The sequence below is a fragment of the Ochotona curzoniae genome, unplaced genomic scaffold (genome assembly GCF_017591425.1).
Source record: "Ochotona curzoniae isolate NIBS_2020 unplaced genomic scaffold, NIBS_Ocur_1.0 scaffold_2453, whole genome shotgun sequence".
NCBI classification, from domain to species: domain Eukaryota; kingdom Metazoa; phylum Chordata; class Mammalia; order Lagomorpha; family Ochotonidae; genus Ochotona; species Ochotona curzoniae.
The window spans coordinates 27,081,579-27,105,365 of record NW_024467094.1 but is presented as its reverse complement, the minus strand read 5'-3'; the positions used below and the strand labels follow the sequence as shown (position 1 = coordinate 27,105,365).

General features: G+C 44.5%; 1 protein-coding gene across 10 annotated transcripts in view; it reads right to left on the bottom strand.

Moving 5' to 3' along the window:
• Positions 1-2,008: 2,008 nt before the first annotated feature.
• The window catches only part of SPAG9 (sperm associated antigen 9), a 117,260-nt gene continuing 95,481 nt past the window's right edge, over positions 2,009-23,787 (bottom strand). For 7 of the 10 annotated variants that reach the window (XM_041000998.1, XM_041000997.1, XM_041000996.1 and 4 more), the window contains 11 exons: positions 23,370-23,588; positions 22,910-23,105; positions 21,513-21,638; positions 20,295-20,375; positions 18,876-18,943; positions 17,919-18,067; positions 16,019-16,190; positions 14,353-14,466; positions 12,042-12,218; positions 9,631-9,780; positions 2,009-5,354 (listed from right to left, as the gene is read on the bottom strand). In XM_041000998.1, coding sequence (XP_040856932.1) covers positions 5,239-5,354; positions 9,631-9,780; positions 12,042-12,218; positions 14,353-14,466; positions 16,019-16,190; positions 17,919-18,067; positions 18,876-18,943; positions 20,295-20,375; positions 21,513-21,638; positions 22,910-23,105; positions 23,370-23,588 — 1,568 coding nt within the window. In that variant the 3' untranslated portion in view covers positions 2,009-5,238. Of the gene's footprint in view, positions 5,355-9,630; positions 9,781-12,041; positions 12,219-13,122; positions 13,162-14,352; positions 14,467-16,018; positions 16,191-17,918; positions 18,068-18,875; positions 18,944-20,294; positions 20,376-21,512; positions 21,639-22,897; positions 23,106-23,369; positions 23,589-23,787 lie in introns of all 10 variants that reach the window. The other 3 variants (XM_041000994.1, XM_041001000.1, XM_041000993.1) reach the window with 2 other exon arrangements.

The window sequence follows — 23,787 nt, the reverse complement described above, 5'->3', positions numbered from 1 at the left end:
TTAGCCATTAGGCTACTGTGCCGGGTCCCAATAATGAGCATTTTGAATAATCAGGTGCCACCCATCTGTTACCTAGGCCTCATGCAAGATTTGTGCTGCCCAGGGCCTGCAGAGTTATTATTCACGTGGACACTGAAACCAGACAAATCAGAGTACAGTTACAGAGCCATGGAGTTAGACCTCGCCTTTTTAAGACCACTTCCCTAATTCCCTTCTCTCTCTCTCTTTTTTTTTTTTAAAGATTTATTTATTTTTTATTGGAAAGGCGGATATACAGAGAGGAGAGACAGAGAGGAAGATCTTCCGTCCAATGATTCACTCCCCAAGTGAGCGCAACGGCCGATGCTATGCCGATCCGAAGCCAGGAGCCTCTTCCGGCGCGGGTGCAGGGTCCCAAGGCTTTGGGCTGTCCTCGACTGCTTTCCCGGGCCACAAGCAGGGAGCTGGATGGAAAGAGGGGCCACCGGGATTAGAACCGGCGCCCGTATGGGATCCCGGGCGTGCAAGGCGAGGACCTTAACCACTGCACCACCGCGCAGGGCCCTCCCTTCTCTCTTAAAATGTATTTATTTAGGTTGCAGTGCAGTAGCCCAGCAGATAAAGTCCTTGCCTTGCACACGCCAGAATCTCATATGGCACCGGTTTGTATCCTAGCAGCCCTGCTTCCCATGCAGCTCCCTGCCTGTGGCCTGGGAAAAGCAGTCAAGGACGGCCCAAAGCCTTGGGACCCTGCACCCATGTGGGAAACCCGGAGGAAGCTCCTGGCTAGTGACTTCACAGTGGATCAGCTCTGGCTGTTGTGGCCGCTTGGGGAGTGAACCATCGGACAGAAGATCTTTCTGTCTCTCTTCCTCTCAGTATATCTGACTTTGCAATGAAAATTTTAAAATGTATTTATTTATATGAGGGGGTGTGGAGAGAGAACCAGAACAGAGAAAGACAGGGGCAGAGACACAGAGACAGACACTGCTTCATTTCCCGAGCAGCCACGGTTGCCAGGACTGGGCCAGGCCGACACCAGGAAGTCAGCACTCCATCCAGGTTTCCCACCTGAGCCATCGCTGCTGCTTCCCAGGTGTGTGTCTTCGCAGGTGGCTGTAAACAGGAGCAGGGCTGGGGTTGGAACCCGGGCACTCTGATCTGGGATGTGGACACCCCACGTAGCAGCTTAATTACTGAGCCAAACATCATCCCGACTCAGGAGAAAACTCAGGTCCAAAGCCATAAGACCAGCATCCCAACCCTAAGCCACGGCTCCCGCTCAGGGCACCCTCAGACGCCGCAGTCCGACCAGCATCTCCGAGGGTGACCTTTCATGTCTTGGGCGGCGGGTAGGTTCTGGGTGCTGTCTGCAAGCGTTCCCAGGGTCACTGTGTGTAGAGTCCAGCTCTCACACTGTGTAGCTCTGAAAAGAGGAGCCTGCTAACTGCTCAGTACTGATGCACTCTGAGAAGCCCCCTCTCACTAACAAGGCTGTGGCAGGCCGAGAAGGCTCGGGGAAGGGGGCAGAGGGTCCCACACGTCCAGGAATGACGGAGACTCGTAATGAGATTCTTGGGCACTCAGCCTCAGCAGATGACCACATCTGGTTCACATCATCAGCTCACACTCAGCCCGCTGCTGGGTCTCTCCCAAGCATGAGGATCACAGGCAAGCACAGCGTGCTCCCAGATCAGCATGCCACCCCCTGCTACTGCTGGGGGACCTGGCCGCAGCACGTCCAGCAGGGCGTGAGGGTGTCACTCAGCACTGCCACGTTCCGGAAGGCCTTCTGCCCGCTGCTCAGACCGCATCTCAACAGTGAGCTGAGCAGACCAGGGAGCACTCCACACCACCGACCTGCAGCCAGCACCGCCTGGCAACGGCCTGACTCCCATTGCTGCCCGGACGAGGCAGGACACCCAGGCTGTTCCAATGGGCACCAAGCTGTGACCCCTTCTCTCCCCGCCCAACACCTCACCCAGGGGAGGTAAGAACACACACACTGGACCTCAGACATGTTTCATATACATATTTATATATTTTTTCATATACAAAGTTACATTCCGAACCCCAGGGATTCCATAATAGAAATAAATACTGAAATAACTACATTGCTAAGTGAGCTGCTTTGCTCACAGCAAGGAAGCCTCAACCTCTTAAGAGAAAACTCTGAAATCCAATTTTACAGAGGCAGGCAAAGTTGTCGATAAAATGTCTAGGACAAAAACAAATGGAGAACATAAGATGATTAAAATATATTCAAATATCAAGAAGTAGATGACAAAATTACTATTAAATCAAAAGAGAAAGAAAGACATTTAGTGTTACAGAATAGCATGACCCTGTTAGAAAAGCATTGATGATTTCCGTATCGAATGTCCTCTGCGCCTCCCCGCAAGGAGGCCCTGTGCCGACAGCACCCACGCAGGCTGTCCAGCTGGGTCCTTTGGTAGCGACCATAATACTCAGACGGAAATCAAGAGTCAGTTCCACGGCATGTGAGGCCAGCTGACGCCAGGACACAGCTTGTCTTGCTTCGTGCTAGGACAGCCTAAGCTGAAGGGTCTGTCTGCGGACACGGGACACCCTTTACAGGAAATGAGCAAGCCGCCAACCCAGAGAATGCGCGGTAACCTTTTCTATGCAAACACACTTCATCTGAAAAGTTATGTGCTGCATATTTTGTGCTCAAAATGTTTTGCATTCTCAACTAGCTGCAGCTATTAAAAGATTCATTTCTATTTTAAAAACTTAGATACACGCCAGCTACAGAAAAACACTCTCCAAACAGTTCCTGGAGACTGTTCTCCCTTTGCTTTGGGCTGGGACGGATCAGACGGACTGCTGCTCGTGCCCTCGGCCGTGTTCAGACTGGCGTGTTCACAGCTTCCCCCTCGCGAAGACCGCAAGCGCAGCAACGTGCGTATCCTTCTGCGGATGGGGTGGGTGGGGGACTTCCCTTAGGAGAAGCCCACCCCGAAGGCCATGGGCCTACGAGGGACAGGGGGACGTGAGGCACACAGTCTGACGCTGTGACATTTTCTCCCACAGGCTGCCATTCTCACCAGCGTGAGCAGTGCAAGAATTTAAGCTGGTTGTAACTGGGCAAAGGAGAAGGGAAGCAATGCGTAGAAAATAGTTAACTGCAGTGACCAACACAAGGATGAGTCTTTAGTGAACTGTGCAGGCCTCTCCGTCCTGACTCCAGCCCCTGAAGCTAACCAACAGGGCCACAGATGACCGGACCACTTCAGATAGAAAAAGCTCCACCCATACTCCCCAAGCTAAAGCCAGGAAGTTTAAAGGGAACAATGACAGCCATCATGATACACCTGCCCTTTCACCTGTAACTCCTGAATTCCTAAGTTACATTTGGTCACATAAAAATGTAAAAGGCTGTCTGCTTCTTGGGATTCAAATCCCAAACCCTTTGGTGTCTCTTTCTTGTGATTTTTATGCAACATTTCCAACAAAGGTTTAATCATGGCATTTTTTAGGTGTCACCAAAAATGGTTTAGAGTTTAAATAAAATAAAACAAAAACATAGCTAATAAGCTATGGAGAGATGATCCAGGTGCTGATGCCTTGGGGACAGTGGCCAGGTCGCTCAAGCAAAAAACTGGCCTTTTGATACAGTTCCTCTTTTTCTAAAACATAGTGACCACATTTTTACTGTGCACAAAATATGCCTAAAGACACACGGGGCCTCCTCTGGCTCATTAAATCCCATGTGTGTATACTTCCAATGAGGTGTGTCGCTGGCATACTTTTTACAAGTACATTTGTATGGCAGTTTAGGGAAAAAAAAACCGAAAAAACCACCTCCCTAGTACTTGAGAATGCCCAGACAACTTGAAACGTGTGTTTCTAATGACTGTGGGTCTCTTATCTATTAGGTTTATATTTTTTAAAACTATCATAGTTTTAGTTAGAACAATGGGTAAGGGATAGTAAATCACACATTCTCAAGAAGCCGAAGAGGTAAAAACAAAACAAAACTGCAGTATAATGCTTCTTAACATCTCAATTAAACAAATAACAACAACGCCAACAAAAAACAAGTTAAAAAACTGGACTTATCATTTTTTCCCCCCAAATGAGCAGTATGAGTGAAAGGCTGTTAGCTCCGCCTGTGCAGCATCCTGACTCTGTCTCCAGCCCTTTACAGACGCTCCCTTTGAAGATGACGTGTTAAGGTCAAAAGGCTGCAAAAGCTTGCAGGTGTCATTTACATACAAAATACCAAGCACTGGCTCTTCTGCAATTTTATACAGAACAAAAGAGAATGAGTTTTTAATACCAAAGCCGTGACTCAGTTGGCCAGCTCAGATCCCTCGCTACAGCTCTGACAGGTCAGAGCCGGAACACTGGGCAAGCAGGAGACTTTCTCACATGGAAATAACTCAGTCGACCACCACCACCTTCAGGTACGAGAAACACAAAACACAGTTTCCTTTAAAAAAAAAAAAAAAAAGATCCTCCCAGGGCTGACGTGTCTTCTAACTTCCCAGAGCATCTTGGAACCTCCTGGATATGGCAGGATGAAAATGCGTGAGACTGGTCTCACAAAACCAAACAAAATAAGTCAGAGAAGCAGGCCTCGTAAACTTTAGAGCTCTAGTAAGTCAGAAACAGGAAACTTTTATTTAAATAGTGTAGTCTTAGTTTCTTTAATATAAAACCCCCCCAAATCTGATGAAAACAAAGTCTTATATACCATATAAACAGGATTTGTCATATTTGAAAGTGAAAGTGAAAGTAAGTTACAGTTATCTTTTTGCCCTCTTGGGACATTTAGATAAATCCTGATGATCCACCTGATATTAGTGTGTGTCAATTATAATACATCAGGGCAAACCTTGCTATTGTACTTAATGGTACAGTTTCATTTATCAAGTGTTTTCCATTAATTCCGTTATTAGTGACAGCTAAAATGTTACCCCATCAAACGAAGCGACATTAAACTGTGGTAGACCTGACCACACTTGGATTGCTTTCTCTGTCACCAGTTTACTCAAAGTAAACGTTCTCTGACGTGTGCACAGCCTACTGCGGTCACCTCTAACACTGGTGCAGTCAGCGCCAGCTCCTCTGTGCTGTTACGGCAGGACAGATCTGTAATACAGTTAACGGGGAACGATGCTCGCGCATACGGTGAAACTTATTAAAAAAAAAAAGAGCATTAAATAAAAGGGAGAGGGGAATGAAACCATGCAGGAGAGGCGGCGCTCCAGTCTCCACCTGTTTCCTGTGGGCTCACTCGCTGCCATACATCACTTGCCACACTATCAAGTGACTCCTCTCTGCTCTGGTGACGGAAGGCTCAAGTGGAAGATCCTCTCCGAGAAGTTCTGATTCTCCACCTTCATCACCTAGGGGACAAGAAGACCCCAGTTAGGCTACGCTGACGTCAGTCAAACACAGCGCCTGGGGGCAGGCCATGAACAAGCTGTACCACTGAGAACACAGCAAAGGAAATGTCATGACTGCTGCCCACGAGAGGCACCGAACCACTGTCTGACTTTTAAGAAGGCTAGAGGCTGATTTGTCTTGCAGGTTACGAACACAGCAGTGAGTTCACTACACCACATTGAAAAGTCATCCTGACATATTTGTATACTGACGTTAATAGAAATGGATGCTGATGGGAGGAGAGAATCAAGATGGTGGAATAGGGTAATGGTATCAGGGAAATCATTTTAAAAATTTGGATTATAAAACCAAGTTATGCATTTTTCAGTAAACATGGAACTTACATGAAATGCAGAGGAAAAACTCACCCAGATAATGACATTTTGATGTATTTTCTTTTAGTGCTTTTTGAAGGCAGGGATATATTTGTGTAGAAATGCACAAAGATTTATACAGTTGAAAGGACTCTATAATGTATAAATTTTAATATAATCCCTGCATAATCCATGCCATTAAATATTTACAAATACTATTTTTAATGTCTGAAGAATATTTGTATTTACCATTCCTCATTTTATACACACGCTTTTGTCTTCATCACTATTAAATTCTTTAATTCTCATAAAAAAAATAGAAATGGATGCTGAGAAGGCAAAGTGTCTAATTCTGTAGTCACGAAAGTCGGACGGTCTCCTCGTGCTTACTATAAACTAAGGATTTAGAGCAGACCCAGCTAGCTCATGCTCGTTTTCATTCATAGAAGCACAAGTCTCCAGAGAGAAGTGACACAGCATCGAGGAGTGACACAAGCATCAGAAGGTGGAGGCATCACCTCCGACAGGGATTTGTTTTTTTCTAACCATCTTCAAGTAAAAGACAGGTTATGCACTAACTATGCTAGTGGAAAGGAGGCAAGAGGGAGGCCGGCGTGCTGGCGAGGCTGCAGGGTCTTCCGTGAGCAGCTGAGTGATGTGGGGGAGTCCGGCTCAGAGCCCAGCGCAGCCTACACAGGCACACGACACTGCTCTCCACAAGCTCCCACCACATTGGTTTGCACAACAGAGCTATTTTGGTGCAGATCGGGGACAACCTATCTAGTGGGAAGAATTCAGCAGAATCCTAAAAACATACATAGCAAGGGACAAAGGCATTCTACTGATCTACTGGATCAACTGCAGCTGGACACACAAAAAACACTGAATAGAAATAGAAAATAAAAACCCTAAGGATTCCCCATTTTCCTCTGCAGACCAAACTACTCTAACACTATGATAGGCCTTTCCACCATCACCTCAAACCACAGAGAGGAGTGTGTTCAGGACAAAATCTAATTACTAAATGTAAATATCATCAGGCTAGGGAAAAATGTTTAAAAAAAAAAAAAAAGAAAAAACTGGCCACACTCCTGGTAAGGGGTGTCGGTCAGCCAGCTGCCTGCTGTCAACCAAGACCCCAGGCTCGGATATGCTGAGCTTCAATAAACCATCCCTGTGCACCTGGATTTAAAACAACAACAACAAAAACTGCAATAATAAGTTGAAACAAAAGAGGACTGCAGGTTTCTTAGTTGTTTTGTTTTGAAGAGTCTATCCTATCTCCTAAGCTCTCTAAAATTCAAGTAAAGCATATAAAACACAGAGCTTTGGGATCATTTTCTATTCATTAAAATATTACAAGAAATGAAAATGAAAAGTGGGGCTTTAAAAAGATCAAACTCAATTTTTTACAAAAGCGTATTTATCATCACTATTAGCCTGTGCTTAAACAGTCCGGTTTCTAGGCTGGATTACCTAGAGATATTACCAAATGGTTAAGCAATTTCTATGCTATTTTCAGGATCTACGATGGAAAGAATTTTTAGTGGAAATGGAAAAACCACAGAGATTTTATTAGCATATTTCTTAGTATGGTTCCAACTGCCATACTGCACTCCAAGAAAAAGCCACAGAGACATTCCAGCCAAGCAGAGGCCATAAAATTCCTCTCTAAAAAAGAATCCTGCACCAACAGTCAATTGCATAAGTACTTTTTTGGTCACATCATAGGGATAAACTTCTTAACACATTTTTCAATAATATCTTTGCATCAGATATTCTGATTACACTGTGTGGCATTCCATTGATGTGACCCTAAGTTTTATTTTGCTTTTACACACTTCATAGCTAAAGCAAGATATTTATCACAGATCTACAGTATATTACATATCCTAAAGCTATCTTGTGTTTATGTTTGTGACTTTAAAGTTTATCTGTTTGAAAACTAAGACAATAGAGAGATATCTTCCATCTGCTGGTTTAGAAGGCTGCAACAGCCAGGTGTGGGTCAGGCCAAAGCCAGGAGCTAGGAATTCCACCCTGGAAGCCCAGAATAGGAGGCAGGGCCCAAGCACTCAGGCCATCTTGCACTGCTTTCCCTGGCACATGAGCACGAAGCTGCATCAGACTGGACCCGTGCGCTGATACAGAACAGTGGTTTTGCAAGTGGGCGGCTTAATCCACTATGTGAGTAGATTTCAGGCTACTCCAACAGCTCAGTTTATTTGTAGCAGATACACAATCATCTGTTTGCACGGTCCTGACAGTTTACACAGCTCTACCTCTTCCTTTCTCCCTTGAACATCTGCTTCTGCTCTTTCTAGTTCTTAAGCACTCTCTCTTTCCCCACATCCTATCAGCAATTTCCCCATCACACTTTTCGCCCTTCTGTTAGTACCTTTCTTGAAGTGGAGTAGCCAGGACATGAACCAGCGCCCATATGAGATCCCAGTGCTTGCAAGGTAAGGATTTAGCCATTGTGTTGGGCCCTCAGGTGTTAATTTTTAAATTCATCTCCCAATTTTTAATTGAATCTCCAGACCATCCTCCACACTGATCACAGATTCTCCATTTAAGCCTCGCTCAAAAGCTTTCCTTTGTTTACCAGATAAAATGTAAACCTCTTGCTCTGTTACATAAAGGCCTCCTTTCTGGACCAGAAATTTGTACTTTGTGCTACTCCAAGTTCCTATCATCTAAAACATGTTTTTTTTTGTTGTTTTTGGGTTTTTTTTCCCCCTTTTCCCCTTAGTTAAGGTGGCTTCATATTTCCAAAATTTTTTTGGTCAGTTATTCTCTCACCTTGGAACACCAGCCACTATACCTCCCAACTTAGAGACTGAGGATGAGAATGTCCACAGAATTATTTGGCCTGGCCCTGCAAGGGCTTGAAATTCAATATATCCACAGCAGGCTAATTTGTAAGCAGGCTAATTATATGTGGTCTGTGAATGATATGATAAATACCCAAATGGAATTTAGCAGAAAAAAATTCCTTACCCTTGGGCCCGGCGCGGTGGCGCAAGTGGTTAAAGGTCCTCGCCTTGCACGCCCGGGATCCCATATGGGTGCCGGTTCTAATCCCGGCAGCCCCGCTTCCCTTCCAGCTCCCTGCCTGTGGCCTGGGAAAGCAGTCGAGGACGGCCCAAAGCTTTGGGACCCTGCACCCGCGTGGGAGACCCGGAGGAGGCTCCTGGCTTCGGATCGGCATAGTATCGACCCGTTGCGCTCACTTGGGGAGTGAATCATCGGACGGAAGATCTTCCTCTCTGTCTCTCCTCTCTGTATATCTGCCTTTCCAATGAAAAAATAATAAAAATAAATCTTTAAAAAAAAAAAAAAAAGCAAAAAAAAAAAAAAAATTCCTTACCCTAGTTCAGACCAACGCTACCTCAAGTGCCACTTCTTGGCTTTCTTCGTTCTCAACTTAGGGAAGAACCGACTACCCCTAGCACAGCACTGCAGCCCTTAGGAACATATCTTTGTCAGAGGTCTGGCTCAAGGTCCTGGCTGACAAGCAGATAGTGAACACTCAAATACTGTCTGTAAGGTGACAAAAAATGAGCAAATAAAGTCACCGCTGACAAAAAGCACAACTTTATTGTTATTTCCCCATCTTGCAGGTGAGGAAATTGTCAAGGCTCTGGGCGGTTTGATGATTTCCCCACTGATTCCGAATGTATGCTCTCCACGGAAACTCAACATAGGACTGTTTTTCCAGTGCCTCCCCAAACAAATGCCCCAGTATGGAAGAAGAGAAATACAAGAGGAAACAAACAGAAAGAAAGAAATACAAAATCCTTTCCTAAATGAAGAGCCCAAGGAGAACTCTAGGACACCACGAGCCGAGTGGCTCGCTAGCTGTATGAGCGAGGGTCCACATCGCAGAGCAAGTGAGATGAGCTCTGGAACGACGACTTACCCATGCGGAAGTCAATGTAGCCCTCTCCTCCGCTGATGACAAGCATCGACTTCAAGGGCGTCTGACTGCCAGGCTCCTGCGCAGGTGGCCCTGCCTTGTCCCCCGTCAGATCTGTGCCGGAACTGCCACTCTGTGGACTGATGACTTGGCCTATTTTATACATGGAGCAGAAGTGATACGGTTACAGAAGCAGGCAGGAGAGATGGTTGTTCTCAGAATATTTTAACATTTTTCTGTACTTTTCATTTCATTTGGAGAGCACGAGCACCACCTTCACTCCACATGTGCACTCCCCAAAATGCCTGCTACAGAAGTCTGAAACTCCATCTGGGTCTACCATGTGGGGAGCAGGGACCCCCTCCACATACTGCCTGCCAGGGTGTGTATTGACAGGAAGTTGGAATTACAAGTGCAGGTAGAACTTGAACCCAAGCACTCTGATAGGGTGTGTGGGTACCGGATGTAGTGTCCTAACCAACGCACTGAAAGCCTACCCCTGATGATTCCTGAGAGTTAAAGAGCTAAGTAGATTTCAAAGTGCATCCAACCTAAGTACTGGGGATGCCGGAAGGTGCTGCACAATCAGGGGAAATTTTTATGAATGCTTCAAGGGCCGAATTTGAAAGTCTAAAGCAATTTGGCACCAAGAAAGAAGGGCTTCAAAACGAGATATGTCTAAAGATGCCTGATTCAAACTAGTTCCTGCATCTACTTCCCCTCCTGATCCGAGCTGAGGGACAGTGGAAAGACCTTCTGGGAGACTGGGGGAACGAGTGTGCCTGTATTTGTGCCAGAGAAGTCTTCAACAATTACTGCTAAATGCACTATTTCTTGGTTCTAAGGTAGCAATCTGAAGCATGAAATGGCATAGAAACTCTCAAATATTATCCATATTATGAACAAATGGACCGTCTCTATGGCATCCATCTCATGTTCAAAGCTTTGAGTGCGGAATATTTTTTTCCTTGCCAGAATTCCCTGCCCTTTGCTTAGTCTACACAGACCATGTCTCCAGGTGCTAGCGAAACAGTCACCACATCACGCAGCCTGAATTGCAAATGCATTTTTGCTGCATGTGACTAGGAGAGTTAGGGGTAGCCCCACAGGGCCCCACTCGTGAATTACTCAGTGCCGGCCGGGGAGAAAGCAAGCTTGCTCGGCAGAGCCTCGTCGGCCGCAGAAGGGCACACGGTACAACACTCATGGCAGTCAGAGTAGTTTCATCTTCAACAAGACTGCCAATTCCACTTCTAGATTGCCTTACACCGAAGGACTGTTCTTTGAAGTGGAAAAGGTGAAGGAATCCTGAAGTCCATCAGCAGAACAAAATGAAACACAGCACATTTCTTTACTGGGATGCGAGACTAGCAGGAATACGCCAGACTCTTAAGCATAAACACAGAGACTCTGGCATTTTACTTCTTTAAGAAATGCAAGAACAACACTATTACCATTTTTTCATCCCAAGATGACTATACAAATGTACAAATGTGTATGAGGCTTCAGGAAGCTCATTATCACATTGTTTAGAACAACTGACTCATTGGTTAGAGCACCATCTGACAGCCCCCTTCCTGTTCTATGTACATTTAATCTGGGAACTCTGTGGGAAAAACAAGTGTGAGTACCCACCACATCATGGGTGGGCTTCACACAATCAAAGGAAGACTGAGGAACCCCAAAGAAGAACAGTGTTGCCTGCAGGCCAGTACCAGCCCCTCCCCGTGACTCCAGCCCGCTGAGGTTCATGCGGATTTCTGACTCGCCAACCTTCACAATCATATGGGTCTACTGCTTAAAACTTGTCTCTACACACGCATACACACACACATACCTTCATTGGTTCTTTCTTGGGAAAACCCTAACACACTGAAATGGCACTGATTCTATATGCTATACTGGCCTGGTAAAGATAGATTTGAACTTTGTAGAACTCTTAAGCATGTCTCTTTATCAAGGAAAAGCCGCTTCCTGGAAGCCAGCAGCACCACTCTGGTTTTCTCCATGGACAGAACATTTCTCGCTGGATATCACCGCCATCACCTCTTGCCTGTATGGTGCATTTTCATTGGTTTATCACAAGTGAGGCAGGCAGCTAATAGTGACCATTTAAGGCAGAGGCAGGGGAGGGAGCCCAGAGCCAGGCTGCCAGGCCTCTAGTACAGCACTGCCGGAGGTGCCAGAGCATGCCCCACCTCCTCCTGCAGAGAGCCTCAGCCACAAGAGCCTCTTTCTTACAATTCCCTTCATTAGGCTGAGACAAATACCACTGCTTCCAGGAGATCTTCCTTCATATATCACGTTAAAACTATGTGTTGTTCTAGCATTTTGCATTAGACAGGACCGTGGAACTGACATAATGGAAGATAGCCAGTGACGTGGATCATCTCCACAGAATAATTCTAACTAACCTGGAACTGCCACAAAGAATTTGACAGCATCCCGGTGTCCATGGAAGCAGAGTTGTGCGTGGGCCATTGAGCAGTAGGGTATGAAAGTCCCTGGAGTCACTTTGTCGCTATTTTCATCACCATATACACGGATTACACTGCCAGGACGATTTCCTGGGGCTCCTGAGGTTTTGTTTGCTGCAAAAGAAAAAGAGCAAAAATTTTCTCCTAGAAAGCAATGATGATGCAGGAGGTTACTGGTTAATCCTTATGATATTATCTAAAAGCTATAGCCAGTCGAGGAGCAGCAATGCCAATTCAAGACAAAGCTGGAAGAGAGAGAGAGAGAGATAGCATGCTGGTTATATGTAAGGACTTCAGTAAATGGAGGAGGGGATTTTGCCAGTCTAGCAGTCCCTAAACTCATTATTTATACACATTTCAGTTAACAAAATAAGACAGACTTGCATCTTGGATGTGTCTGTCTTTTTAAACCCCATTTTAGAAAACTAACCTGTACATTAAATTGTATATTTTTCTAAAGCAAAAAGGCATTGCTTTTAAATACAGTCTTTTAAAACAGTTTATCTTCTGATTTCTCTGCTCCACTTCTCCTGCCCACCCCACCATGGTAAGAGGAGACTGGACAAAGCTGTGCTTCAAAGAACCCTGCCACTTCAACACAGCAGGTTTCATGCACCCCAGATTCCTGGCTGGCTGATTATTGCAAAGACCAGACTCACAAAACATCCCCATTCCATGGGCGAGGAAGTGAATGAAGGAAAGATGACTGGTAACAAGAGTAGATGGTGTAGATTAATAATAGTTTTAAGAGATGTTTCATGTTTTTATTCAAGGAAAAAAAAGTCTGAAAGAAAAGTTCAGCTGCAACAAAAGGTGATGAATAGACTGAAGCTGCTGAGCAGTCAGTAGCCATGTCACAGACATGGCCGGACACAACAGACGGACACCTGCTGCAAGGCAGTGGCTGCAGTGGAGGATACTGGAGAACATTCAAGAGGGTATTCTAGACAAGTGGGGACAGCCTCACAGTGGCTATCAGAAGCCAGGGGGAAGAGCTTGGGTCAGGATCTGCACTTACCCCTCAGCCCCAGTAAACGTCCCTGGTGGAGGATTACGGCTAAAGTGAGAGAGGAGGAAAGGGGATATGGAGAGGTGCATGACAGGGGGGAGAAGCATTACTGCGAGCCACCACTCCCAGCACCTTCTAGCTGGCTCCCTGCTGCTCCAAGTGCTAGCAAGCTTCAAGAGATGCAACCTGGCTCAACAGCACTGCCACTTAAAACTCCTAACAAGGACACAACAGAAACTGCTCAAAAAGACCGCTCCCATTTACCCTGAGTTTGGATTCTATATTTATAAAGCTACTGTAAGTGAATCTGGAATACTGAGGACTGAACGTGGCATACATCCTAAATGCTATAATTCATCTTTTACTTTTTTTTTTGCATGTTTTAAAAAATCCTGTTCAAATAACTATAATTAAAAGGGAACTTTGTCTTACAAAAAAATTGAGCCTTATGGATCCTGAAGTCTCTTAGGATATACTAAGAAATGGTCTCGGCATGTATTCATGCTGGGAGTAAGAGCATGGGTCCTCTAAGGGTTTCAGATGTACCCCTCCGGTCCCCCATCACACCCTCCCCACCCCTCCTGCCCCTGAAAAAAACGAAAGGTGAGCCCATGGTGTGCATTTAACACCTTCTCTTCAGACTCACGACATTGTTAACACAAACACACTTATTTCATGGGTGGCCAATGTCATGGAACATCATGAGAAACATACAACACAGATTTTATTCAATTAAACAATAAAACTTCATTCTTTTCCAAGAGAGGAGAGATAACTTATCTTGAGCAGAAGTAAAGGCTTGCTGATCTCCTGAGAAACGTTTCCACAATTTTTAAAGTCTCAAAAAAGACAAATACAACATCCTAAACTACTTGCCAGGGGGCTACAGAAAACTAGGATGAACGTTAGGTAGTGTTTCTGGATAATGGTGAAACAAAGCTGAAGAAAAACAGGCTTCAACCTTCACTTTGAAGGCTGTGATTGTTTTACTGAGGAAAAGAACTTCTCACAATGTAAGAATACTAATCCTAACACATGGAAACTCGGGAGTTTCACAAAACCCGGGAGTTCCACAAGTTTGAGCAGTAGAGCAAAGGAATAATAGCTAGATCTTGGCTTGAGTCTCTGTTATCACAGCTTTACCAACATCTAAACAATTCCTTCTATCTGAGTTCTGGACATAACCACTTCCCACAACTCCATCTATACTCTGTGACAGTGATCTTAAAATAGACTTACTTTCTGTCAATGGGATGGAGATAATGACACCGTTTCCTGTCCCCACCCACAAACGATTGCAAGACACCATAAGAGCTGTGATCCTCACGAAGGAGAAGCCCAGTTTCCCAGTACCTGTAAGAGGAGAGGGGAACACGTTACTGAGAAACTGAAGCAGATGCTGTTTTGACGCCACAGCCCTTACCACAGCTGGGCTAATGCAACAGTGAGGAGGTGCTGCCAGCGCTGGATGCACGAGTCCTTAGGTGCACAGGCCTTATCGCCTGACAATTCAGGGTCGGCAGGAAAAGAAAATTCTAAAAGTGGTCAGCATTACATTACCAAACAGAAGGGAAGTAGCTAGGAATGAAGGTGTATATGGATACATGACACAGCTACCAAATCAAACAAAAATACAAAACAAAACACAACCCCTTCCCCCCAACCCCCAGTCCTCATTAAACCAATTTACTGCACTGGTAAATCAATATCCTTTGACTTTATGAGCTAAAAAGAGATCTGGTTAATTTCATGCTCTGCATAGCTAAAAACAGTCTTTGTTAGCAAACCTATACTTTTCCCTTGTTTATATATTTAGGTTCTAAAGCAGTTTTAAAATTTTAGTATACCATATGTAAGTAATTTAGGGAGAACGGATTTAAGAGTCAGAAGATAAAGCAACACATTTAGGGCAAAATCACTACTTACAAGAATGGAGGGGCTGACCATGGAATCATAGCATTACAAGGAATCTTAAGTACCATGTAGTCTATGCTAACGGCCTTTAACCTACGGTCAAATACATCCCAGCATGTGTGGGTGTCTACGCATACCGGGTGTGTGTGTGGGGGGGCGGGAGAAGAGTGTCACATTAGCTATAATCAGATTCTATAATGGCAGGCACCCTGAAACGACCGGGGGAAAAAAAAGCCACTGATTGAGTTTAACCTTTCTTGAAATCAGTCATTATGACGCCCATGAGAGACATAAAGCATTAGGTTAGGTACTAAAGGACATGGCAGGGGACAGGACAGAGAAGACCCTATCCTTCCTCAGGCTCAGGGACAGTGAGGGAGAGACATAAACAACAATCTTAAAAGTTTAAAAAAAAAAAAAAGGCCATGAAGAAAAAATACAAGAGGAGCGAACGGGAGCTAACGGGAAGCTTCTCTTACATGTAGACTAGGGTCTGAAAGCTCAGGGCGAAGCGACCAAGGAGATGCCACCAGGCCGAGGACACTGACAGGGGAAGGAATGTGCTGTGTGGGCGGGGGAGCGAGCAAGGAGAGTGGTCCAGACCACAGCAGGTCCCCTGCTTGTCACCTCACCTAAAGGCAAGGGTGGAAGTGTGTCGAGGTGGGTACAGGGAGAGGAGAGAGCAAGCTCACAGCCAGCCAGGCGTTAAAGGCTGGTGACTTAGCTTAATGGGAATAGTGGGAGAGATAAACAAGCATTTAAATTAAGAGATATTTGCTGATAGGCGCAACGGTTCCGGTTCCGGTGATGGATCAGATGCAGAGAATAAGAAGAATCAGAAAAGACTGAGCTTCTGGCAAGAACCCTGAGGCAGAATGAGCGTGTGCCTGATCCTTTGAGCACCATGAGTTCAAGGGAACGTCTTCACTGGTTCTACCTAGGATTTCAGACCATGTAAAACCCAAACATCGACGAAACGCTGGAAGCTTACCTAGCATTTTGCTTACATAAGGCTCGATGTCCACATCCTGTAGATGCTGGTAAGTGTGTGCGTGATAGAGACGGAGAGTGGAATCCAAGCGAATGGACACCCACACGCCGTCGCCCACCCACGCGAGCTGCCGCACTTGGCTCTCCTTCCTGGGGTGTGCATCAAATGACTTCTAGAAGAGATTGTCCAACCAGAGAGTTGCTTCTGTTACGTGGCAGTTCATGTTTAAAAACTATGTTTATTTGCATAACAATTTAGCAGACGATTAAGACAATCTAAAGATGGTTTACTAAATGTGATTACTGACATGTAAATTATTGTCATCTTAGAATGCTAAAATAATCAGAAAATTCAAATGATGCTGAACTTCAGCAGTATACAGGATGTCAAAGTATGAAAGCAATCCTAGAGCACAATCCGTACTACATCCCAGAGCCTGACAAATGTTAATTTCAGAGTTCTGTGTTGTTTCATAGCAAAACATAAAAATCCTATTTCTAATTAAATGAAAAGGAACCCATATTGCTCTCTGTATATAAGAAACAAATGAAAAATAAACATCATATGGTTAATTTTGTGACTGCTTAGGAGAATTTGGAACAACAGAAAAAAATCTGCAACATAATTTTTTCTAAGCTTTTTGTTTGTTTTAGATGAAAGCTAGTGTGAATTTGTATAGGCTTGCTATTTTTTTTTTTACAAATTGTCTTGGCCGCTCCATTTCCCATCCAGCTCTCTGTTTATGGCCTGGGAAAGTAACAGAGGATGGCCCATGTCCCTGGGACCCTGCGCCCACGACGGAGACCCGGAAGAGGCTCCAGGCTCCAGAGCTCAGCCCTGGCCTCTGAAGCCATTTGGGGAGTGAACCAGTGGATAGAAGATACTTGTCTCTTCTTCACTCAGTAAATCTGCCTTTCTAATAAAAATAAATAAATCTTTAAAAAAATTCATGTATGAATTTTCTTCCATTTTATTATTGTTTATTTTAAATTACAAAACAAAAATTGTGAGGAAATGCTATAATGAATTCCCACACATCTCCCACCCCACTTCCCATTATTAACACTTGACATTAGAATTTTTTGTCTTGGACCACATCCAGCTTCTACTGTTTTTTAATTCATACCAATTTTATTTCTCTTATGCTTTCGAGCCTTCAATAACCAACATTCTGTGCTCAGATCAAGTTTTTGTTTGTTTTTACATTTTAGAATTTACATATAAGGGAGGACACATGGCATTTGCCTTTCTATGTCTGCCATATTTCACTCAACATGATGTCTTCCAGTTGTGTCCATTTTGTTGCAAATGATCAGATTTCATCATCATCATCATTATTATTTAAAGATTTATTTTTTATTGCAAAGTCAGATATACAGACAGGAAGATCTTCCATCTATTGATTCACTTCCCCCAGTGGCCGCAATGGCTAGAGCTGAACTTATCCGAAGCCAGGGGCCCAGAGCCTCTTCCGGGTCTCCCAAGTGGGTGCAGGGTCCCAAGGCTTTGGGCCGTCCTCGACCGCTTTCCCAGGCCACAGGCAGGGAGCTGGACGGGAAGTGGGGCTGCCGGGATCCTGCACATTCAAGGAGAGGACTTTAGCCACTAGGCTATTGCACTGGGCCCCATTATTATTAGTATTATTTACAGCTGAATAATACTCCATTTTACCCTTTCATCTGTTGACACACCTTCCCTGAGTGCTGGCTTCCTCTTTAAGAAAACGCATCAAAATTGAGTTGGCTAAAGTACCTCAGAAAGCTAAGTCATCCAAATGCATTAATGAACTTCCTAAAAACACACAGATGTAGAAAAAAATTTCTAGAAACTGAAAATCGCCATACATACAGTCTTAGAATATTAAAAATGAAAAGAGAGAGAAGAAATAAGGCTAACTTGCCTCTATCTTCATGGCCTTTGGCTGAACCACATAGATTTTGTTCCTATAGCCACACCAGACTTTGTCGTGCACCACAGTCATACAGCGAATGGAATGGTGAGGCCGGCCAAGGTCTAAGAGGTGATAGTTCGACAGGTCCCACTGTCCGTCTTTAAAACAAGAAACAGATTTCAGTTAAGCAACACCATTTTTCACTCAATTTCAACACAAGGAACACTGTACTTGGGCGTATAATTAAATGCACTGATGAAGCCCTCAGAGTTCCATTGGTACAAAGCCTTAGGCCCGCAGAGACTGGCTGCTGATTCAAACTGCAAAGCTCTAAGAGACCTAAAAGGTCACCTTGTGCAATGTACCAGTCAGGGGGATTCTCTTTCAAACACGCGCTCAGAAGCAGCAGCGTGGGCTGACAGGCTGAACAGCTTAGCTGCCAGCAGGAAAGTCTACATCCCATATTGCAGACAGAGAACTTCCATCTGTCTGCTCATGCTCAGCTTGGGCTGGGATGGGCCAAAGACACGGGTCTGCCACATGGGTGAGCAGGTGCCCAAGTTCCTGGAATACCATTCATTGCTTTCCCAGGTTCATTAGCAGGGCAGCTGGGACTTGAATCGGGACTCTAAAATGGATGTTGGCAACAGCTTGACCTGACGTGCTACATGCTGGCCCCTAGTTTCCAAAACCTTCCAAAGCCCTCCTATTTATGATGGAAAAATGAAGGCTTCCACATCACACCATACAACAGTACCATAAAGTGCTGAACTACTTCCTCCTTATGGTAAACACATTTACCATGAGGTAACATTTATCTCCACACAAGTACTCACTATTTACTGACATCATACTTTGCCAGTATTCGGTTTAAGCCTTAATTTGTTCTCCTACTCAATGTCTGTCTTCTTGAAAATGCACTGTGATGCAACAAGTTGGAATACATGTCATGCATTCAGAACTCACCAACTCCCCTGTGAAAGATGGCGAGAGTGCCGTCAGCCAGGGCCACTAACACAATTCCTTTCACATGTCTGCAAACAGGAAGAGACATTTTAGAACTCTCCATCTGGGACCACAGGAGGCACCACATGCTACCAACCCTGTTTTCAGTCTCTTAGAGGGCCACTCTGACCACATGAGAAGCCCACCCCAGAACTACATAGGTGTACTGCTCACTTCTGACAAAGTGCCAGCTGCCGACCACGTCAACAGTATGTGTAGGATCTGAGAGTGTCACCTGCTGGCCCAAGCTCCTCTCATCACAGTGGACACAGCCAGTCTACTGACCTCAGACATAAGACATACACCCTGAGAGTAACTAACAGTCAGCTCTATAGACATAAGGACAAACAGATGTTTTGGGGGAAAAAAAGATTTACTTGAAAGGCAGAGTCTCTCTCTCTCTCTCTCTCTCACACACACACACACACCCCACAGGAATGGTTGATTGATTAATTCTATCTGCTGGCTCACCCTCCCAGCAGAAGTACTAGCCCAGGCCAGTACTGGTACTACCATATGGGATAAAGGCATTCTAAGTGGTAACTTAACATGCTATACCACAATGTCAACCCCAAACTGATTTTCAATGGTCAGTGCAGAAAGACTATCAGGGCTCATGTTGAGGCTAGGGGGCTGGGCCACCACCTGATATTGGCAGCCCATGAATTCCGAACAGCCACAGCCCTTCCACTTCCGATCCAGCTCTCTGTTTAATGAGACTGGGAATGCAGTGGATGACAGCCCAAGTGCTTGGCCTCTGCCACCCTCAAGGGAGACCTGGATGGAGTTATAGGCTCTTGGCTTCAACGTGGACAACTTGGGCTGTTGCAATCATTTGGAGAAGGAACTAGCATTTAGAAGTTATCTTCTCTCACTTTGTCTCTTTCCCTATTTCTCTAACTCTAGCTTTCAGATAAATCTAAGTAACAACAGGATCCGTAAATGAAAGCCCTGATCAATATACTCACAAACTATAAATGACATTTTAAAACTATATAAATTAACAGATGTTGGTTCTCTCCTTAGTTGCAATCTGGCAAGTTTTCTTTTCTGTAAATTTCCTATTTCACTTTTCATTATTAAAGAGTTTTATTTTCATCCCACTTCTCTAGTTCTATAAAAAGAACTTAGAACAAATAAACTTGGGCACTGATTTAGTCATGGAAAGAGAGTATTTAAAAAAGATCACAGAAAAGCGATGTTAAAAGATAAGTTAATTCTGTTACAAAACAAGTACGGAACCCATAAACAATTTTTTAATAATACACATTTTTCATGCATTGCTACAGTGCAGGCGTGCATATTACCTTTAAGAGTCTTAATATCTGGTTTATATCAAAACACATGGTTTTAACAAGAAAGAATTTCAAAAATACTTACACAATACTGAGAATTGAATCTTTAAGCTTAATGGAATGGAGACATTTCCTCCACTGGGCTACAGATGAATGGACGTACAAACTGCAAGAGCAAAGCCAAGACTGGTCAGGCACGAGTACCCCAAGTTACTGCTTGTATTTAATAATGACCAAGAAGTTCACACAGCAGCAAACAATAGTGAAACAAGAATTTCAGACAAAAGTGCTGCACTTTGTGCAATGCTCAGAAAGCACACACGAGGAGGTAACAGCAGGCCTCAGGCAGTGACTAAGCTGCCTCGGTAAACAGACACACGCAGGCTGCAAAGGGCACAGTTTAGAACACCATCACTTCAAGCAATGCTGTCGCTTCATTTCAACTTGCTCCACACTTGGCTGAAGCACCTCAACTTTTTAAAAAAATTAGTTCATATCTCTACTGCACTGAACTTTTAAACAGTGATTAATGTCAAGGAGTGGCAAGCTAGGGACTACAGTCCACATTCATCCTGTTTCAGTATAGCCTGAAAGCTAAGAATGGCTTTTACATCCCTGGGGGAAAGAATCAGAGTGTTTGGTTACATGTGAGATGCACATGAAACTGAACCTTCCCTGTTGACTTCACTGGGACACAGTCGTACTAGGTTTGCTGACCATTCACTCCGCAGTACTGAAGTCCTATGGAACACACACACACACAAACACACACACACACACACACCCCCTAACCTTGTTTATTACTCTTTGGAAATGTACAGTTCCCAGAGAGTGAACAAGCCCCAGGTACTGTCAGTTATTTTCTGAGTTCTCAGACTGTGATTCGTTCTGGTTTTTCCAGCAATTTTACTGAAGAGTTATGTTTGGGACTGGGTCTTCCTGCGGCAAAATCAACATTAGTGTTTTCCCTGCCAACACTTCAGCCTGTGCCAACCTACATACCAACACTACTCTGCTCTGTGCTCTTCAGAGTCCTTCACTCCTGGATCACTCAGACTTCACTCAGCTCTTCTTCTAAGAATACTACACCAACTAAGAGCATATTTGGTGACAAACAGATGTCAAAAACACTCCAAGCCCGATTCATGAGACAACTGCCAACAAGACTTCAAATTTTGTGCACACATAAACTCTGCATTAATATGCTTGTGCTATTTGTGTTTGCCACATTCTACTTATCTTCCTAATGTTTTCAAAATCAGAAGATAAGAGATATTCTAGGACAAAAGCGGTGGGTACTTACCAGCCATTTTGAGCTCCAAGCCACATTGTTGGTAAAAGGCTACTCATCTTCTGGGCTTCTTCTCTCACGAGATCTTGTTCATTTTGCAACACTGATATTTGGTCTTTATAGCCATCAGAGTCATTACTGGGAAGGGGGGGACCAACAGCAAGAAGATATAAGAAACCTTAACAATGGTTTTTAGGAACTGAACATTTTAACTAACAATTCAAATTAAAAAAAAAAATCAAACACTACAATTCCAGACAAGCCAAACTTAAGTGCTTAAATATTTCAATAACTATGCAGGAAACATTAACAAATTAGAAGTCTCCAAGGTATAGAAAAGAGGTTAAGACATGGAATAAAATAACAGCAGTTGCTTATGAAGCTGCAATTGACTTGAATTTTCTGCAAGTTGTTTCTGGAGAAGGGTATGGAGATAGTTTGTTTTAAGTTCATACAGACACAGAGAGGAAGGTGATATGTAGGGAAATTTTGAGAATAAACTGAAATATCCATATATCCTATCATAAAATCTTTCTCCTGGATTATCAGGACATGTTTAGTAATAAAAGATACATAAACAGGCTACCAAATCCAGAACACGGATTTGTTTTTAAAATAAAGAGGGCATGTTAAAAATAGACTCTTGGCTGATTTATATATTAACAGAAAGTATTAGGATGCAAAAAGGTCTGGTTAAAAGAAACTCCCAGCTCTGACTAGAGGTCTCGAAAAGGTGGGGGAAAAAAAAAAAGGAATCAACTAAAAAGCTTGGATTGACCAAGGGAGAAGACCAAGTATTTGGCCCAGCAGTTAAAATGCCACTCGGGAAACCTGCGTGGGAGACCCGGAAGAAGCTCTTGCCTCCTGGCTTTGGATCCTGGCATGTACAAGGCCAGGACTTTAACCACTAGGCTACTGTGCCAGGCCCGTAAATGTTTTCTCAACTTTTTTTTCCCCCCTAAAAATGCCTATGGGCCAGAATAGTGTCATAGAAGATAAGGCTTCCCATGCAGCTCCCTGCTTGTGGCCTGGATGGCCCAAAGCCTTGGGACCCTGCACCCATATGGGAGACCTGGAGGAAATTCCTGGCTCTTGGCTCCAGATTGGCGCAGCACTGGCTGTTGCAGTCACTTGGGGAGTGAGTCATTGGACGGAAGATCTTCCTCTCTGTCTCTCCTCCTCTCTGTATATCTGACTTTCTGGTAATTAAAAAATAATGTTGGGGAAGACAGACACAACGAAAGGTGGGAAAAGGTGAAGACATGGCAGGAATAAGCAGAAACAACTTCCAGCTCACCATTCACCACTGTGATAGCACGTAGTGGGAACAGTGTGGCTGCTATATTATACCAGTTCTTTTTCTTTGAGTACTTCACTCCGTTTCTCAAGTTACTAACCCATTAGTATACCTTGAGTGATACTCTGGAGAGAGGTCTTCCGGGATTTGTACTCCCAAAGGATCTGTGAAGACGTGCTCCGTGTACACGCCGGGCTGGGAGACGTCCGCGGCGTCCTCCGCTGAGCCCGCGCTGCCTTCCGTGGCTTCAGTCGCTTCTTCTGCTGTCGGCACATTTTCATCGACCTCAGTATTTTCTGCTTCCATTTCTACAAAACAAGTAAGACATTCCAATTTTGGGTTTTTCTGCTCTGTGAATTTCTCCACACAAATCCCTGTTGTAGAATCTTACTCTGACGTGCCCCCTCCTCCACTGTACACCATGACCTTGAATTCTTGATTTCCTCTAACGACACTGCAGCATGTCTCTAAGCTCTTTTGTCACTGCTACTTTAGCATCGTTGACTAAGTCCACACTAGGGCACTTTGGTGGCCAGTGTCTCTGTTCTCCGTGCAGGCAAAATCACGCATACCTGGTGCTTTCTCTACCACCGGGGAGGCCCTGCTGGGACTGGGGGAGGCAGCAGCTCCCGTGGCACTTTCCGTGGAGCACCCAACCACCGCAATGCCCCCCAGGAGGCTGTCTGTCTCTGCTGAGCTGTTGCTTGTCATGCTCCCACACAGAGATGCTTTGTCCACCTGCCCAGACTCGGAGAGCTCTTCTCCTGCAGGGTAGTCCGTTTCTCGCGCTCCTGAAAAACCAAGTCATACTGCTTTTAACAATCTAAGCAAACTCCTACAAACATTTATTTTCACTAGGGCAGGTAAGACACACAGCTGGCTGAATACATCATCAAGATGACAGCTTTAAGCTTATTTAACCTCCAAAAAAATGGGAGACTAACCTACAACACTGAAATAATACCTCTATTAGTGCAAATGCCAATAAAT